Source organism: Coffea arabica, chromosome 7c (genome assembly GCF_036785885.1).
Source record: "Coffea arabica cultivar ET-39 chromosome 7c, Coffea Arabica ET-39 HiFi, whole genome shotgun sequence".
In the NCBI taxonomy this organism is placed as follows: domain Eukaryota; kingdom Viridiplantae; phylum Streptophyta; class Magnoliopsida; order Gentianales; family Rubiaceae; genus Coffea; species Coffea arabica.
In genome coordinates, this window is record NC_092322.1 from 9,125,029 (window position 1) to 9,141,684 (window position 16,656).

The 16,656-nt window shown below is 38.1% G+C and overlaps 3 protein-coding genes, 1 long non-coding RNA gene and 2 other non-coding genes across 6 annotated transcripts; 2 read left to right on the forward strand and 4 right to left on the reverse strand.

Annotated features, from left to right (window-relative positions):
- Positions 1 to 2,552: 2,552 nt before the first annotated feature.
- On the forward strand, positions 2,553 to 6,704 carry LOC113698775 (protein SET DOMAIN GROUP 40-like). Its single transcript, XM_027218722.2, has 6 exons — positions 2,553 to 2,789; positions 2,884 to 3,034; positions 3,352 to 3,483; positions 3,613 to 3,753; positions 3,978 to 4,232; positions 5,206 to 6,704. Exons 1-6 carry the CDS (start codon positions 2,620 to 2,622, stop codon positions 5,800 to 5,802), a joined length of 1,446 nt encoding a protein of 481 aa, XP_027074523.1. The 5' UTR covers positions 2,553 to 2,619; the 3' UTR covers positions 5,803 to 6,704.
- Positions 6,657 to 8,327, reverse strand: LOC113698776 (uncharacterized). Its single transcript, XR_003450294.2, has 2 exons — positions 7,219 to 8,327; positions 6,657 to 7,130 (listed from the first exon to the last, which is right to left on the reverse strand). It is a non-coding gene; the product is annotated as an uncharacterized lncRNA (long non-coding RNA).
- Positions 7,446 to 7,545, reverse strand: LOC113700273 (small nucleolar RNA Z103). Its single transcript, XR_003450615.1, has one exon. It is a non-coding gene; the product is annotated as a small nucleolar RNA Z103 (small nucleolar RNA).
- On the reverse strand, positions 7,719 to 7,829 carry LOC113700274 (small nucleolar RNA Z103). Its single transcript, XR_003450616.1, has one exon. It is a non-coding gene; the product is annotated as a small nucleolar RNA Z103 (small nucleolar RNA).
- A 1,704-nt stretch (positions 8,328 to 10,031) lies between the features above and the next one.
- On the forward strand, positions 10,032 to 14,959 carry LOC113698774 (sucrose synthase 7). Its single transcript, XM_027218721.2, has 15 exons — positions 10,032 to 10,302; positions 10,424 to 10,578; positions 10,865 to 11,057; positions 11,168 to 11,286; positions 11,372 to 11,588; positions 11,671 to 11,766; positions 11,848 to 12,021; positions 12,108 to 12,224; positions 12,328 to 12,494; positions 12,737 to 12,961; positions 13,058 to 13,624; positions 13,815 to 13,953; positions 14,033 to 14,112; positions 14,609 to 14,632; positions 14,714 to 14,959. Exons 1-15 carry the CDS (start codon positions 10,069 to 10,071, stop codon positions 14,727 to 14,729), a joined length of 2,523 nt encoding a protein of 840 aa, XP_027074522.1. The 5' UTR covers positions 10,032 to 10,068; the 3' UTR covers positions 14,730 to 14,959.
- Positions 14,960 to 15,176: 217 nt separating this feature from the next.
- LOC113698396 (beta-1,3-galactosyltransferase pvg3-like) lies at positions 15,177 to 16,573 on the reverse strand. The gene has a single exon (XM_027218208.2). It carries the CDS (start codon positions 16,193 to 16,195, stop codon positions 15,332 to 15,334), a length of 864 nt encoding a protein of 287 aa, XP_027074009.2. The 5' UTR covers positions 16,196 to 16,573; the 3' UTR covers positions 15,177 to 15,331.
- Positions 16,574 to 16,656: the final 83 nt, after the last annotated feature.

Here is a 16,656-nt window from a genome sequence, read left to right on the forward strand (position 1 = left end):
AAAAGTTTGAAAAATTTCAACCCTAAACCTAAATTCCTCCCTTGGTTGTGCTTTAACCACTTGCACAAGAATTGAAATTCCACGATGAGCAGCAAGCTAGCACTATTTACCATTGCTACGTGGATAAGAAACTAGCACTACAAAATCGGACATACAACATACTTTGCTCGCGAAAATATTCACTTTTACACGGAAAAGAATTACGAGACGAAGGAGTGCAGATCAATCAACGTCCAATTTAATGATCTAACTACGTAACGAAGAAGAACTTGAGAGAGTTGAGAATAGCCAGGTCTTGTCCTATGTTTCCGTTTTGCGTTGGTTAGGGAAGCACTTCGAACCGAGGAGAAAGAACGAGAACGAAAACAACTGAAGGCCACAGTGGCTTGGAAGTAATTGCGTCCGTCCATTTGCTCTTTGATGGGACCTGAGGCCTGTAATATTTTGCTGCGATAAGATTCTGAAAGAATTGTCCTGCCGGACGGGGAACACCCTCATTTTCATTGCACGGAATGACTCGGCCTACAATTGACTCCTTCGGATTCCTTTCTTTTTGCTGCCGGCCTTAGCGCCGTTTGGTGCCTCTTTGTCCACAAGCGAGACATGCGAAGTGACTGTGAGATCCTTGGATTGTTGATTAAACTCTCCTCTATCCTTCTTTCCTTCCTTTGTGAGTAAGATTGAGTTTTTTGAGTGGAGCTTTCTCAAGTCCAAATTCGATTCACAAATTGCACGTGCGTTTTAGAATTTTTAGCTCAAATTATACGAGTTTCGGGTTGAAATCGGTTCCATCCAATCTTACAATTAAATACAAAATTATATATAACATATATTTTATAATTATGAATTATTGTAAATTAATATGTATTATTAATATTTTATGTCATAATATATATACACACACTCATACACGGGTTGGGTCCTAATCAGGACTAATCCTAGCATGATTCAACATCGACTCGCATTTAGTTTGGATTTAAAAACTCTGCTTGATCCAATTGACGCTTAGGTGTAACACATTTTTTTTTTTTTTTTGGATCGAGTTCGAGTTAGCCGGCCTATTTGTAAGGTCTGGAGTATTTTGTTCGAACGGAAAAAAAAAAAAAGGGAAAGAAAGGAGGGTAGTGCAGTGCACTCGTCTCATCTAGATGATTACTGTTCCTCCAACACTTCTACAGTCGGATGTGATCCTCCTTCCTAAAGCAAAAGGAAAGGCCAGCACATGTTATCTTTCAATCACTTGTAATTCTTCTGAAATATTTTCTACACACGTTGTTAATTTATATTTTTCCTTTTACAACTCTTTTTAAATGTATGCACATCACCTTTCAAAAGGCACTACAGCGTTTTCTTTTCAATTTACTTTTCAAAAATGACACAATTGAAATGGAGCCCATATATTTGTTGGCATTAGGACTTAGGATGGTGCGATATCAACACGGAAGGTCAAACTGATTAAAAGTAGGAGGAGTAGCTTTGGCTGTTTGAATAAACTATTTTCCTCGAACCAGCTTTACTTTAAGCAGTTGATAAGATTGGAATAAGCATACAGAGCCTAACTTTTCTTTGGTGAGTTTGCACAAATTCATCGTAACGTTGTTCTCTTCTCTTCTTGACTTTGTAGAAAAGAGAAGTTTTGGAATGGTAAAAACTGAAGTCATTTTCAAATGAGTATGTCCAACGCAGCGTCAAAGTTTAGATAGATTTGGGCGGCCATACCGAAAACCTGCCGTCTGAATTTGAGTGAAGTGAACAAACTGGTCTCCTTTCTGTGAACTTTTTCTGTACACTTAGCTTATCCAATTAGTTAATCTAGGCAACCAATAAGTAAGAGTCCCAATAATTTCATCTTCATGAGCATGTTAGTGTCTCTTAGTTAAGAGGATAAACGTAATTAGACAGATTTACTATTCCTTTCAAGAAAAAAAGAAGAAAAAGATTAGAGTTAATATATCCTTCTTAGGTACATATATATATATATATATATATATATATATATATGTTTTTTGTCAAATCCTTCTTAAGTATATAAATGAAGCTTTTAAACAACCACAAAAAGGGTATGTTAAGCAATTGAAAACAAATAGGATTGCTATAACATTTTTGTTTTCTAACAAAAGACAAAGGCCTTGTTTGGCAAGCAAGTTTTTGGCTAAATTTGTTTGCTGTAAACTTTTTAACAACTTTAGCTGCAGTAATCCTAAAAAACTTTTCGAAAATTTTAAATTATATATTTCAAAATATCCAAAAATTTACACATTTCAAAAATTTTTTTTACAACTTTTACAGTAAATTATAATAAAATTTTAGACACACACCTAAAAAATTCATTTGTCAAACGGACCGAAGACAAAGGCACAGACAAGTGCAAGAGAAAAGTTTCCCTGTCTGATGTCCATCACAAAACCAATCCGTTGTTTAAGAATTTCTTAGGGCTGTGGCCCAGTACCAGTCGAACTTTGCTTTCGACTTTCATTGCTTGAACCTCGAAGTAAGTAAAAGGATAATTTCCCCATTTTGACTTTCGGCCCACGAACAACTGCAAACTTGGACATAAGGCCACCCCTTCGGCCCCTTCCTCTTAGTTCTCGAGCACATAGGAAGAAAGGAAAGTAGGCAATGGCTAAAGAAGAAGGCGATGCAGCAAACCTCGAATTCTTCCTGCACTGGGCATCAGAGTTGGGAATATCAGACTCTTCTTCTTCTACTCTCCCTCATAAAGACTCCACCTTTCTACCTTCTTGCTTGGGTCACTCGCTAGTTGTCTCCCATTTTCCTGATGCCGGCGGGTACTCTCTTTTACTCTTCTGACTTGTAGATATATTGTTCATATGATCAAGAATTCTAAGGTTTTCTTGTTTCCGTTCTAATGTGAATAAGCAGAAGGGGTTTAGCAGCGGCCCGTGAACTTAGAAAAGGGGAGTTAATACTAAGAGTTCCTAAGGCAGCCTTGATGACAAGCGAGAGTTTGATGGTCAAAGATCAAGTGCTCTCTGCCTGTAAAAAATCACATCCTTTTCTTTCTTCCACTCAGGTAGTACTCCTTATTTGATGTTGGCATTTGATTTTCCCTTTCCTTTTCTCGGTTCAGCAAATGGATTTTGAGCTAGATGGCTTGCTATACTACTATTAGAGTAGTTAATTCAGTATAATACCTCCGAAATTAGTCGGAAATATTACCAAAATAGTGAAGTAGGAGTGTGTTATCTTGGATATTTGGGCTTGGTAGACGAATCCCTTTTGTTGTGGAAAGCTTTTCAGTCTTGTTAATTTCTTGAGTTGTTGTGGTGAAAGGACGGATTTTTGGTGGATGTACATGTAGTAATGCTGTCAAAGTTTGATCTGGTGCAGATATTAACCATTGCACTTTTGAACGAAGTCAATAAGGGGAAAAGTTCTTGGTGGTACCCTTACTTAAAGCAGTTGCCACGCAGTTATGACACGCTTGCAGGTTTTGGTCAATTTGAGATACAAGCTTTGCAAGTTAGTTTCTAATCTATGAATGCTAATTAGACTGTTGCATTAAGATGAGAATGACTCCCGACTTATACCAGTTGTGCATTTTGTATCAGATGTAAAATGTTTTATCTGAAGCCTTTGAATAACTTACAGGTGGATGATGCCATCTGGGCTGCAGAAAAGGCTGCAGGAAAGGCCAAGTTGGAGTGGCAAGAAGCTAGTGTAGTTATGGCCGAACTTAAGCTCAAGCCTGCTTTACAAACCTTTAAGGCATGGCTATGGGCTTCTGCAACTGTAATTATCTCGTCTCATCTGATCCTTCTGAATTTGAAAATCACTTCATCTTTTATTACTGTTAGATAACTGAGGTTGGTCTTTGCAAAAATATGGAGAGCATTAAGTGGTTTTCTACTGACAAATAAGTAGATAATGCACTTCAACAGCATGTAATTATATCTGAGCGATACACAAATATTTTGCTTTTTAGTTTATAATCTTTAAGTTGGTTCTACTTGAAGATATCATCCCGCACAATGCACGTACCATGGGATGAAGCTGGGTGCTTGTGTCCTGTCGGAGACTTCTTCAATTATGCCGCTCCTGCAGAGGAACCGTGTGGTAATAAGACTTTGGGGTCTTGTGGAAATGGTTTCAGTATGCAGACTGAAGGATTGTCTGAAGCCAATGCACAGAGATTAACAGATGCTGGATTTGAGGATGATGTTGGTGCTTATTGTTTCTATGCTAAGAGAAACTACAGAGAGAAGGAGCAGGTATGGCTACAAGTTCTTGTTTACCATGACGTCTTTCCATATGACATGTACATGTGTTTGTTATTATATTATTTAATGATTTTCATCCCATTGTGTGGTCTGAATATTCATTTTTAGAACTTGATATTGATGTCTTATGAATAGGCTTCTATTACTTTCTTCAAGTATGATATCAGTCACATAATTGTGCCCCCTTGTCTTCTTTCTTCTTAAGTTAACTGATTGAGCATAACTTTCTTTTCTTTCTTTCTTCTTCTTCTTTTGTCTGTTATAACTTATTCTTCCATGTACAAAACAACTCGTGAACACGCAGAGGAACATGAGCATGAGACTCTTAATTCTTCTTAAAAAATTAAACTGATTTAGAGTTCATAATTGCTGAAACTTAGGATTAGATGAATGTCATCCACACTTGTCTTCAGTTTCAGTTTGTTTACGTGCGCTCAGAGTCTTTCTAATAAGCTCTCTCTTGTTTCTGGTTTTATTCATTTATGTGAAAATTTCTTCATTGATATTCCAAAAGCTTGCATTATGTCTGGATATTATCTTGTCAGAATGTTATTGCATTTTTGGAGACATTTGCGAATAGATTAACCTAAAGATAGTACAGTAGCCATCCTGAGATTGAAATAAAATTTTTTCTATAGCAGCGTGTACTGTGGTGCAAGGAATGGATCTGGGAATGGTTGCTTTAAGTCTTACTGGTGCATACCAAAAGATTAGGTTTATAAACAATATCATGGTCTGGAAAGTGGAGATGGCTACTATTACTGTAGTTTTGAGTGATCTTGAGAGAACCCAAAACAAATTAGCTGTTGCCGTATGGGATAGTTTAGAGCTTCTAGTGAGTCGACATATCTCTTCATTAACACTTACCATGTCCTTGTATCTTTTGCATTCATGTTTAAACTCAATAAACACTATTTTGTGGCTTATTGGCAATTTAGTTTTACTTTCTTTGTGTCCCAAACAGGTTCTACTAAGTTATGGAATGTACACAAATCTGGAGCTGCTTGAGCACTATGGGTTTCTTCTAGATGATAACCCAAATGACATGGCTTTTATCCCTTTGGAACCTGACATATATACATTGTGTTCATGGCCCAAAGAATTGCTATATATTGACCAAGACGGGAAGCCATCCTTTGCCCTACTCTCTGCTATGCGGTTGTGGGCAACTCCTCCAAACAAACGGCGATCTGTTGGACACCTTGCTTATTCGGGAAAGCAAATTTCAGTAGAGAATGAGATAACTGTCATGGGGTGGATAGCAAAGAAATGCCAAGATATGTTACAGAATCTGAGGACATCAATTGAACAGGATAAGTTGTTGCTGAGCAGCATTGGCAAAATTGAGGATATTTTTCTTCCAGTGGAGCTCGAGAAATTGCCATCAATATGTAGCACTGAGCTTCGTGCCTTCCTTGAAAGCCATGAACCAACTAATGAGGAAGCTTTCAACAACTTGCATATACCTCGAAAAGCAAGAAGGTCTATCTCTAGGTGGATATTAGCTGTCCAGTGGAGACTCAGCTACAAGAGAAAATTACTATGCTGCATTGCAGAATGAGCTGAAGATGATTTAAACTTCTTTTCTGTGAAAATGTTCGAAACATCCAAGCAGAGAAATTTAGAGTCAATTGCAGAACACTGAGGAGTCATGGGATTGCTCCTCCGCTAGATTTAAGGGGATTGTTACCAGATAATGCGAGGGATCTTAATCTTTGTATTCCACTTCTACACCAAATAAATGCTGATGGCACTCCGCTCCTCTAGCTTAATTGGGGAAGGAATGAACGAGCAGTAGATGATTGGTTCAGGAAGTGTTGTATTTTCTCTTTCTTCTTCCGGAAGACAGTGGGCTGATATTGCAGACGCAAGGTCTCAGAAATTTTTACAAGCTATTCCTCTGATACTTCAGAATAATGCACAGATTCTTGCTTCTCTTCTCGGGCTGGTGATGAACCTTTGAATCAGGCTTTTCCCGCCATTAATAGCCAACAGCCACTCCAGAAGTTTAGTTCACCATTGGGTAGAGCCGCATCACTTCAGACACGAGCACCATAAGAGAATGTCCGTTCTCAACAGGAAAAGCCCCCTCTCTGCATTGTGTCAAACTCAAACACTGCCAGTGCAAGTACCTTATATAAAGTACCAATGGATGGCATTTTCCAGAATTACTGCCGTGATTTTTTGCTAGCATTTGCTCAAAGCACAAGAAAGTGGTGGTGTAAATACGGGCTCAGTTGGATGTATGCTGTCAACTCGGTTCACAATTTCTTTTGTAATTGTAGTCGTCTAGATAATTCCTGCATTATACTCCCTTATACTTCTGGGGTAATGGTGCAGCCCATTGATTTCCTCTTCTAGTTGGGAAGCTTTGTTTGGATTACATTTTTCTAGATTTTTTATATGAAAAAAAAATACTGCAACAATTTGACATATATAAAGTAAAAAAGTGATTTAACAACATATCTATGAAAAACATAACAGCAGCACTTTGTTCCGATATCTATACCCTGACAAGAACGTTAACCAGTGGTCTATTATAAGGGGTATATGAAGGGGGTAACAAATTGATAATTTTTGGAAGAGGTTATATCTATTAATTGATTGCCATGAAGCTTTCCATCGGTGTTGTAGCAGCTGCTCATGCATCCTTTTCTATTTCCCTAGTGATACATTTGTCACCTGCTACTGGGCGCGCTTCACCAACAGCATTCGTTTTGAAGAGTGGATAAACTTGGCCTAAACGTAATCACCAGATCGCCTTGGATGTCTTCTGCAATATCTAACGAGTACAAATGTACCATGCCCTGGAGAAATTTCAACAGCAAATTCAGCCAACGTTTTGTCCCGGCCCGAGAACTCCTTGTTTTAGTTGTTTTCGGGCTTAACCTTTGAGGAAGGAAAAGGCAAAGGTCATTTAATTACCCACATTAACATAATTACTAAAAGTATTCAGTTACTAAGTAACAATTCTTACATATCCCTCCTTCCCAATGGTTCAATTCTAATAAAATTGCTTACGAGACAGGGAAGGTTAACGCATTCAGAAACAAGTGGCAAAAAGACGATCTCATTTGCAAAATTTACCATCACTATTAGAATGACATTTTGCAAAATTTATTGATTGTCATGCTTAAATGGATGAAAATCACAATTGGAACTAACATTTTAAAACAGAAAAAAGAGGACAAAGAAACTAAAAAAATGGATCAGATTTCTGGCTTGATTTCTCGAAAAAGAGAAATTTAATGGTAGCACAGTATAATCAGCTTCGATCATCTGGGGAAATAATCATCACATCCATTTTTTGTCCATAGTACATTCATCTGTTGCATAGATATCCGAAAAGAAACAAATGTACTGGAATTCCATTCCGATGCCTCTAAACTTTCTTTTGAGAAAAACAAGAAAAAAAGCTATAGGCTTTTCAATGAAAAGCATATTAAAAAAAGTGGATGAGAAATTTGATAGGAGGAGATGGATCAGACAAATCTGGCTTGGATTATCTCCAGAAAACTGGAGAAAATACAAATAAAGCGCTCGATAATTTCAGTTTCGATCATCTGGGGAAAAAATCATCACTTCCATCTCCTTCACTATATTGTTTGAAACCAAAATTTAAAAAAAAAACTTTAAAAAAATAGAATATTTCTCCAGATCTGATGAGAACAAGCTCTCCGAAAGAGCTTTGAAAAATCGAAAGCAGAATTGGAGAAGTGTAACGTATGAATATGGCGTCGGCTCATACGCAACGTTCATGTTTCATAAACCAGCGCTGGTAATCAGTATTCGACGCACACCATTAGCACAAGTAATACTGTGCCAAAAAGTGTGTATGCGGGCATGTATACATGTGAGAGAGAAAGTGTTTTAGAGAGAGAGAGAGACAGAGTGTGGGTGAGAGAGAGAGAGAGAGAGACAGAGTGTGTGTGTGTGTGCGTGCAGATTGAGGAGAAGACGGAGAGGAATCAGATTTGGTGGTCATCTTTTATAGAGAAAGCAGGGTGAGAAAGGAGGCTGCTGCAGAGGAGGCCAGCTGTGGTAGGGTTTTGGAAAACCCTAACACAGATCATTATTTAGGGTGAATTTATGTTGGTGATGGCATGCGGTGTCACGTGCCCAAGACCGTCTTCTCTCCCGTGAGTTCGGCATGCTTCTCTCGAGGCAGGAAAAAAAAATTTTTTTTTAACCCTGTGTTACGCTAATTACACTGTAGAATTTTTTATCTCTCACCTTCGATTCAGACTTCGAACGCTAAATTTAGCAATTGAGAGGACTCCACATTCTCTACGACAAAAAAAAAAAAAAAAAAGAACTCCACATTCTCACATATTTTGTTATGGAAATAAGTACGGTCTATAGAGCAAATTATTTGGATGGTCACGGGATTTTGGAATGATCAAATTTTGACCATTAAACTATTAAAAGTCTATTTTTGACTATTAAACTATTTAAAGTTTAGATTTCAAGTCATCTCATTAGATTTAATTGTTAAATATGACAGATATAAATGCTCGCACGATTCACAAGACAAAAGAAAGCAACATAGTTAACGACTAAATCTTATAGAATGACCCGAAATCTAAACTTTAGATAGTTTAATTGTCAAAATCAAACTGTTAATAATTTATTGGCCAAAACTTAACGATTCCGAAAGTTCAGTGGCCATACAGATAATTTGTTCTAGACTATATTCGCAAGTTATATATATATATAGAGAGAGAGAGGATGAAATGTGAGATTCACATCTCCATTGATAATTTGAACCATGGTTTAGAATCTTGCCACATCTACAAAATATAAAACTAATTAGTTCTGTTCTTTATTAATTCTAAATCAAGGTGATTTACGAAAATCCAATTGTCGTCCGTGAAACTGCAGCTGCATGATTAGTAAAAGTGATATTGTATCCATTTTGCATGCTTATGGCTCGTTTATTAGAGAATCGATTTTTTCTTTTAGGAAGATAATGAATATAAAGATCGACAATCCACGATGGTTTGGATCCCGTAATTGTACTGGAATTGCATAATAATATGCACAAGAAAAGAACGTAGATCATTTGATTCAATGGAATGATGACTTCTGACTCGAGTTATATGGGTTAGCTCGGCAATGAGGTGTGGTTTATTTGAGTTTGGAACTTGAAGATATTGTCCAGTACAGGTGGTCATTTTGGAATTATGATTTCTTTTCAGCTAATTGTTAGCATTAACCATTCAAAGATAGCTTACCATTGAGCTAAATTCTGGCTTAGTAGGTTACGGTACCAGTAACTTATTTTTTAGAGGGTGGTTCTCCGAAAGTAACAAGAAATCTATGAGATGGGAAAGGAAAAAAAAAGGTGTAAAACACAGGCAAAGTGCCATGGCCCTTTTAAGTAACAATTTCACAGGGAAACAAGAACCATATTGCTTTGTCTGGGAGCAACATACGACATATCCCATTTCGGTTCAGTTCCTTTTTGGCCCGCATGATTCCAATACGAAAGGCTATGTTCATATTGGAAGGAAGAAAGATGCTAAAACCAGTCCCTAAAGGTTAGACAAAAGATTTCCTTTGCCTCCAATTACGAATCTCCCTTGAAAAACTAATGCCACGAACATTCTTTTCTTTATCTATTTTCTGCTAGAAAGAATGTTCTTTCTCCTCTTTCTCTCCACACCCCACTTTGCTTGCCAGACTGACATCCTGATCGACTCTACCTCTCAACCACGTACATAGTTGACACCATTCTTCTATAAAATGCCCAGAAAAATCTCAGCATGACCCACGAAAAAAGTTCTTTTCTTGAACAATCTGTATATCACTCCTTCAAACCGGTAAAATGGCTTCTGTACCTGCTCTAAAGAGGTCTGATTCTGTAGTAGACACCATGCCTGAGGCCTTGAGGCAAAGTAGGTACCATATGAAGAGGTGCTTCTCGAAGTATGTAGAGAAAGGGAGGCGATTATTGAAGGCTAACCAATTGATGGATGAATTGGAGCAAATCATTGATGATCATACTGAAAGAAGCCAAGTGTTGGAAGGCTTACTTGGATATATCTTGTGCACCACAAAGGTATCAGTTTGATTGCAATTTGAACTGCATTGTTTTGCCTTAGTGTTTTGAACATGCAGGGCTGCATATTACTGCATGGGACACAATTTAATCATACTTCTATTCTCTGTGCACTTTCCAGGAGGCTGCAGTTATTCCTCCATATGTTGCCTTTGCGATAAGGCCAAATCCAGGATTTTGGGAGTTCGTTAAAGTGAATGCAAATGATCTTTCGGTGGATGGCATCACCGCAACAGACTACTTGAAATTCAAAGAAACAGTGGTTGATGAAAATTGGTAAAACTGCATTTCTTTTCCAGCTATTTATAAATGTAATATTGTCCTTCCCCAAGACGATCAAGAATTAATATACCAGTTTAGTCTATTTCAGTAATTTTTTACCTCCAAGCTATGTTATACCTTTTCGTATTTATGTTTTGTCACATGGAGAGCAAGTCGAAAACTATGGTATGCTATATCCTTTGAAGATCAAGCGAAAGATATCCATTTTGTAGTATATTGCAATATGATGTGTTTACGCACAGAATCCAATCAGATCCGGTTAATTTTCTCTGAAATGCAGGGCAAATGATGAAAACGCCTTAGAACTTGATTTTGGAGCAATGGACTACTCTATACCTCACCTGACTCTATCTTCTTCGATTGGAAATGGAGTCACCTATGTTTCAAAGTTTTTGGCTTCCAAGCTGAATGGTAGCCCATGCAGTGCACAACCTCTTGTGGATTATTTGCTCTCCTTAAACTACCAAGGAGAAGTATGGAAACAGGAATCTGAATAATAAATAAATAAAATGATAAAGAACGTAAATTGATCAGTCAAATCATGAATTTATATTAATTAGCGTTTTTCTCATTGAATTTTCAGAAACTTATGTTAAACGAGACCATCAATACAGCTTCAAAGCTTCAGTCAGCATTGATAGTTGCTGATGCTGCCCTTGCTTCACTACCAAAGGATACGCCATATCAGAGCTTTGAGCTAAGGTCAATCAGATAGTTTTTTCTCCATTTCCTTCATTTGCTAACAAAAATTGGAAAGTGGAATAAGACACAATATCATCTTTTACAGGTTCAAGGAATGGGGGTTTGAGAGGGGCTGGGGCGATACTGCTGAAAGAGTTAAGGAGACAATGCGATCAGCGTCTGAGGTACTTCAGGCTCCGGATCCCTTCAATACGGAGAAATTCTTAGGCAGGCTTCCAACAGTGTTCAATGTTGTACTGTTTTCTGTCCATGGATACTTTGGCCAATCAGATGTCCTTGGCCTGCCAGACACTGGCGGACAGGTACACATTCTGTAATCTAGTGACTGAACAAAACGGTAAATTGATACAAATTGAGCTAAAATTTGCTGTTATCCAATAACAGGTGGTCTATGTTTTGGATCAAGTGGTGTCTTTAGAAGAAGAATTGCTCCTAAGAATTAAGCAGCAAGGTCTCAATGTGAAGCCTCAAATTCTTGTGGTAAGTTCCCTGCATGAGTAAAAGTTGTAATGGCTATGAATGGCAGGCAATCATCAAGTCAAGTATATCCTTGTGATGCAGGTTACAAGGTTGATCCCTGATGCCAAGGGAACTAAGTGCAACCAGGAATTAGAACCAATAAACAAAACAAAGCACTCACACATCCTCAGAGTGCCATTTAGGACAGAAAATGGAGTCCTTCCCCAGTGGATTTCTAGATTTGATGTTTATCCTTACCTTGAGAGATATGCTCAGGTATGTCCTGGGAATGAATTCTGGTATTTGTTGCTACTCTCTTGAGCAACTTATTGGTTTATGGACACATTTTCACTTTCTAATAGGACGCCAGCGACAAAATCATTGAACTAATGGAAGGAAAACCAGATCTTATTATTGGCAACTATACTGATGGAAATTTGGTGGCATCACTCATGGCTAGTAAGCTTGGGGTAACACTGGTATGTTTTTATTTCTTTGGACTTTACCTGTTTAAAAGGGTTCAAAGCACCAAGAACTCAGATTGAAAAGATGAGTTTAATAATGTAGTGAATTTTGGTCTAGGGAACAATTGCACATGCCTTGGAGAAAACGAAGTATGAAGATTCCGACGTCAAATGGAAGGAATTAGACCCCAAGTATCATTTCTCATGCCAATTTACAGCTGATTTAATTGCAATGAACACGGCTGATTTTGTCATCACAAGCACATACCAAGAAATAGCAGGAAGGTAAGAAATTGAAGCTCTTTAATACACAATGTTATTGAAGCTTCTGCATGTTTGCCTGCGTACCTGGTTATTTACTCCTGGTGCATTTCGTGCTTTCATGTGACTAGGCTTTTCCTACGTTGTAAAATAAAGTCCTCAAAAACTGTTGGTGAAAAAAATGCCATTGGGAAGTACATAACAGCAAATAATCAACTAAACGCAGTGAATTGCTATTAATATTTTAAGTTTTCCATGATTTGCAGCAAAGATAGAGCAGGCCAGTACGAGAGCCATGCTGCTTTTACACTTCCGGGGCTCTACAGGGTTGTTTCAGGCACCAATGTCTTTGATCCTAAATATAACATTGCTTCTCCTGGAGCTGACCAGTCAGTCTATTTCCCCCATACTGAGAAGCACAAGAGACTAACACAATTCCGTCAAGCCATTGAAGAACTTTTGTTTAGTAAAGCTGAAAATGATGAGCATATGTAAGTATAAACTTCCAGATGTCCGTAAGTTTGCGAAAGTGAAAAGCTGCCTGAAGTTCTAACATCTTTGTTTTCTCTGACTTGTTCCATAAGCAGTGGATACCTAGAAGACAAAAAGAAACCTATCATTTTCTCCATGGCAAGGCTCGACATAGTCAAGAATCTAACTGGATTAACGGAGTGGTATGGAAAGAACAAGAGGCTGAGAAACTTGGTTAATCTTGTCATTGTTGGTGCATTTTTTGATCCTTCAAAATCCAAAGATAGGGAAGAAGCAGCTGAAATACAAAAGATGCACACGTTGATAGAAAAGTACCAACTGAGGGGTCAGATAAGGTGGATAGCAGCTCAGACTGACAGGAACAGGAACAGTGAGCTTTACCGCACTATTGCTGATACAAGAGGGGCTTTTGTCCAGCCTGCTTTATATGAAGCATTTGGCCTTACCGTGATTGAGGCTATGAATTGTGGACTGCCCACGTTTGCAACCAACCAAGGAGGTCCTGCTGAAATCATAGTTGATGGGGTCTCTGGTTTTCACATTGATCCCAACCATGGAGATGAGTCAAGCAACAAGATCGCTGACTTCTTTCAGAAATGCAAGGAGGATCCTGAATACTGGAACAGGATTTCAGCCCAAGGTCTACAGCGTATATACGAATGGTACCAGAACAAAGCTAAAATAAACTGCATTACAAGTTCTTCTTTATCTCACTTTCCCATAGCCATTACAGAATTTGTGCTGATGATGATGATGCAAAATGACAATCCTCATTTGGCCCATTTTAGAGATTTTCATTCTGATTACCTCAGTAAAATTAAGAAAGATCACTTTTGCTGGTTTTTGTTGCAGCTACACATGGAAGATCTATGCAAACAAGGTCCTGAATATGGGGTGTGTATATAACTTCTGGAGGCAGCTGAACATTGATCAGAAAATAGCAAAGCAAAGATATATCCAGACTTTCTACAATCTTCAATTCAGGAACTTGGTAGTACCATACTAAATTATAACTAGCTATACTTTCTTGAAGTGAATTGTTGATTAATTTTTCAATGACAATGTCACAGGCAAAAAATGTTGCTGCAAGAAGGGATGAAACTCCAAAGCCAGAGACAAAGGAGAAACCTAAGCCCCAGCCCTTGAAAAGGCATGAATGCTGTCGCCAACTCTTTCATTTCCTGTGAGAGTCTTGAACAAAATAATAGCTGCTAGGATCTTCAAAAGGTTTTTCATTTGCATGTTTTATTTAATAGCATTCCATCCACTAGTTTCTCCAACAAAGGGTGGCATGAAAAGATGAAAATGAAAATGTCAGGCTGTGAAATGAGTTATGGACAATACTAAGCTGGCAAGATTAGAAATTTTGGATAGTTGAAAAACAAATAGAAATTGAACATCTGCTTGTTGAATGGATATATGTACTTCTGTCGCATGGAAAAATCAGGAACATAGGTGGTAGAAATTAGAAGCAAGCCTAAAACAGAAGAAAAGAGAAAAAAAAATTACTTAGTGTGGTACAAGAAAAACTTCAGTAGTGCCACCAGTGCTTAGTTTGAACACAACAGATTTCATATTTTTTTGCGAGATAAGAGTACAAATTTGCTGACAAATAGAGACTAACGTAATTCTCAATTTGGCTGCAGGCGCTCACAATCCAGGCTGCAAAGGTAGGACCATCAATCTGGCTATATCTTGTTGTCGATATTTTCTCGGAGGTAAACACCTTATGGATTTGACTCAACTTCCAGGTTGTTTGGAGCTTGAAGAATAGCAACTTGGCCGGGATTGGACTCCTACTACTCTAGTCCCCACAGTCTGCTAAATTTGTCAATTGTTATCATTACTTATTTTGTTTATTTATTTATTACTTTTTTATGCAAAGTATAAAGAAGGATGACAGATGTAAAGGGTGAGATGAATCCTGTGTAAAGCAATTGCTGACAAATTATTCTATTGATTCAGATAAAATCATGTATTGATATGTTTGATGCAAATCCTTTTTCTTCTGCATTGGCCTAGCTTGTGACTTAGGTCAGCTCTTTTCACGCTGGCCAAGGTCATGGGGCATAGGCTTTTATCTTAATTTGGTGCTAACCAGATCTTGTTTTGATCTTAGGAACGTATTACTGCTTAGCTCTGTATAACTACATAATTTTGGCACTGTCCTCCGGAATTGATAATTGCATCTCTGCTTTTTATCTATCAATGAGCTTAAGCATCAGAATCTGAAACAGTAGCATGGAAACTGTGATTATGACTACCTTTCACTTTCGAATAAAGCCTTAAAAATATGCCAGATTCTGAAACTGGTATTATTTAGATTTATAGCAAAACAATCAAATCATACACTGTAAAGATTGGATTTTTCAAGCTAGCTCTTCAGTTACATTAAAGAAACTGAGCACGTGAAACCATTGTTCCCACTTTTTTAGCCGGTGAACTGCAATGGTGTCAGGAATGAGATCATGTGAGCACCTGCTATTAGTTCCTGGATAGTCATACATTGCTGGCTTATTAGAAAACCTGTTCGTTGCCTTTTTCCCCATATCCAGCCATTTTCCAACAAGCTTATCTTCAGGACCAAAGGTATCATTTGCAGGAATGTCGGAAACTGCGATCCACTGGACAAGGTCCCAAGACAGAATAAATCCCATTCCTGACATGTAATGCACAAACGGGTTCATGCTTGGACAAGGAATGACGAATCCATAATACATATCTGATCTTGGTAATGGCTGGAGAGACAATGCCAACGGCACAAGCCTCAAGAAAACATCATCATCGGCTTTCATGACATAGTCATAATGCCGTGGCAAGATTCTTGGTAGGCTAGAGAAATAAGCATAAGTTTTTCCACTGTTCATGTTCTCGGTACAATTAAGGATGATAATGTCGCGAAAGCGCATGATCTCAAGAGCAACGTAAGTTCTTTGTTCGGGCTTGGTGAGTTTGCAGAATACGAACTTCACATCAATCTTGGCTATGGGAGAGGATTGAATCCCGTAGATGAGGCGGAGGAAATGGCGACGTTCATAATTGTCTGGACGAGTAAGAATTCCTATCAAAAGGCTGAACCGCGACTCTAGATGGGATGTGTCCTGCAGTATAATGATACTTTTTGTTGCAGTTGAAGAAGGGGACTTTAAGCGGATACTGAAGAAGATGATGAAGATGAAGAGGACTACGGCAAGAGAAGGGAATGCAACAAGAATCAATTTTTTCTTCCTCATGTACTCAAAGATTGTAATCCAACAAGACTTGTGCAAGGTAGAAGAAAGAGATGACTAACATGGGGTAATTTTCATGCCAGCTCTCATGTTTCTAATAGTTTTTCGAAGTACTAATACCATTATTAAAAAGCCACCGGAAAATAAAGCTATCATGCGTTGATTGTGGGATCAAAATGAGAAACTGTTCACAATCATGCTTTCCTTGCTCGCAGTTACTGAACTCAGAGTAGGAGAAATGTGAATAGATGATGCACATTAACAGTAGCTACCCCCAAGCCCAGTGGGACAATTGGGAATTGGGATACTTGAAGATGGCTGTCAAACTGATCATTGCTGTTTAGTAGGTTCACTTTTGATGCCTTCAACTGAATTCGAATTAGCAGGTGAACAGAAATCATATCCCAAAAGTTAATTGCATGCTTCTGTAATCCTTCAGCCATTTTAACTTGCATGCATGCTTC

Bases quoted from the DNA above. Each gene is read 5' to 3' on its own strand.
- LOC113698775 (XM_027218722.2), top strand. From the start codon at position 2,620: ATGGCTAAAGAAGAAGGCGATGCAGCAAACCTCGAATTCTTCCTGCAC. The intron at 3,484-3,612 runs GTTAGTTTCTAA...AATAACTTACAG, and splicing joins TTGAGATACAAGCTTTGCAA to GTGGATGATGCCATCTGGGC. The intron at 4,233-5,205 runs GTATGGCTACAA...TGTCCCAAACAG, and splicing joins ACTACAGAGAGAAGGAGCAG to GTTCTACTAAGTTATGGAAT.
- LOC113698774 (XM_027218721.2), top strand. From the start codon at position 10,069: ATGGCTTCTGTACCTGCTCTAAAGAGGTCTGATTCTGTAGTAGACACC. The intron at 12,225-12,327 runs GTATGTTTTTAT...ATTTTGGTCTAG, and splicing joins GTAAGCTTGGGGTAACACTG to GGAACAATTGCACATGCCTT. The intron at 13,954-14,032 runs GTAGTACCATAC...ACAATGTCACAG, and splicing joins ATCTTCAATTCAGGAACTTG to GCAAAAAATGTTGCTGCAAG.
- LOC113698396 (XM_027218208.2), bottom strand. From the start codon at position 16,195: ATGAGGAAGAAAAAATTGATTCTTGTTGCATTCCCTTCTCTTGCCGTA.